Source organism: Mandrillus leucophaeus, unplaced genomic scaffold, assembly GCF_000951045.1.
Source record: "Mandrillus leucophaeus isolate KB7577 unplaced genomic scaffold, Mleu.le_1.0 Scaffold418, whole genome shotgun sequence".
In the NCBI taxonomy this organism is placed as follows: Eukaryota; Metazoa; Chordata; class Mammalia; order Primates; family Cercopithecidae; genus Mandrillus; species Mandrillus leucophaeus.
Window position 1 is genome coordinate 460,458 of NW_012104454.1, and position 1,716 is coordinate 462,173.

Sequence of the window (1,716 nt, forward strand, 5' to 3'; positions counted from 1 at the left end):
GGCTAATTTTTTGTATTTTTTTAGTAGAGACGGGGTTTCACTGTGCTAGCCAGGATGGTCTCGATCTCCTGACCTCGTGATCCGCCCGTCTCGGCCTCCCACAGTGCTGGGATTACAGGCTTGAGCCACCGCGCCCGGCCTCTCTGGAGGTTTTTAAGAAAATAAGACCTTTCTATTTCTCCAGTCCACTAGCAAAAATAATCAGGGGCCCAGAAAAGGTGAAGGAGGTGGCAGAGACAGCTCCGTTTGACTGGTTATAGCTAAAGCTTTACCCACTTTGAGGAGCAGGGAGGCTTAAAGCTGGGGCCCAGATAGACCTGGAGGCCTGGGATCCACACCTGGAGGCAGATGCTGAGGCTGTGGTAGATAGATAGGGCTCAGCCTTCTCCCAGGGCATGGATGAGGCAGGAGGGATGGAGGCAGGGACCCCTCTGCTCAGTGCAGATCAGGGCACCCAGACTGGGTCCTGAGAAAGGAAAGGGTCAATATTGTGCCTGGTTGTCCTTGTCTGAGGTCCCTCTGAACTCTAACCAGACTTTCCTTCCCCACAGTCCCACATGTGTAAAAGGGACTAGGAGAGGTGACCAGTACCTTTGGGGCTCAGACCGAGAAGTGCTAGGGACAAGTGGGCCATGAGCTTAGTTGTCAGGCTCCTCTGAGGGAGGGAAGCTTGGCCAAAGGGAAGTGGGTGGAGTCCAGGGAGAAGGCTAAGGCCCTGTGTGGGAAGGGGCAGGAGACAAAGGTACCCCTGTCTCTTTGGGAAAGAATGGGAGGAGAGAGAGGGAAAAGCATTCATATCACGGGGTAGAGCTCTGCCCTTGGCCCCAGGCACGTTCCTGAGCCCTGACTCATGGGAAGGGTGGAGAAGCAGGAAGGGGGTTTTCAGAGACCTTGGGGAGGTGGGAGCCCAGCCCCAGAGGCAAGCAGATGCAAACCAACCTAATGCAAGGATGCCCTCTCCTGGTAGTTGCAGGGACAGCAGCGCCAGCCCCCATGGTTGACCTCTTGGGAGCCTGGCACTGTCTAGGCACGCAGATTCCTTCTCTTAAATCCACTCTCCCCTCTCTTCTTTAGCAATACCAAGAAGGAGGGTGACCTGATGGCTGCTCAGGCTCGGCTGAAGGACCTGGAGGCTCTGCTCAATTCCAAGGAGGCCGCACTGAGCACTGCTCTCAGTGAGAAGCGCACGCTGGAGGGCGAGCTGCATGATCTGCGGGGCCAGGTGGCCAAGGTGAGGCCACCCTGCAGGGCCTGCCCATGGCCCTACCTAACACATGTACACTCACTCTTCTACCTAGGCCCTCCCCCATGTGGTGCCTGGTCTGACCTGCCACCTGATTTCAGAGCCATTCACCTGTCCTAGAGTCATTTCAGCCACTGAGGCCACATCTTATCCTAATTTGACTGCCCATGGGATCTACCACAGGGAATTTAAAATAATCCAGGAGGCCAGGCGCGGTGGCTCACACCTGTAATCCCAGCACTTTGGGAGGCTGAGGCGGACAGATCACGAGGTCAGGAGATCGAGACCATCTTGGCTAACACGGTGAAACCCATCTCTACTAAAAATACAAAAAATTAGCCGGGCATGGTGGCAGGCGCCTGTAGTCCCAGCTACTTGGGAGGCTGAGGCAGGAGAATGGCATGAACCTGGGAGGTGGAGCTTGCAGTGAGCCGAGATCGCGCCACTGTACTCCAGCCTGGGCGACAGAGCGA

General features: G+C 56.0%; 1 protein-coding gene across 4 annotated transcripts in view; it reads left to right on the forward strand.

Moving 5' to 3' along the window:
• The window catches only part of LMNA (lamin A/C), a 61,434-nt gene that overhangs the window by 50,364 nt on the left and 9,354 nt on the right, over positions 1–1,716 (forward strand). For all 4 annotated transcript variants that reach the window (XM_011992741.1, XM_011992739.1, XM_011992742.1 and 1 more), the window contains one exon: positions 1,075–1,231. In XM_011992741.1, coding sequence (XP_011848131.1) covers positions 1,075–1,231 — 157 coding nt within the window. The remainder of the gene's footprint in view (positions 1–1,074; positions 1,232–1,716) is intronic.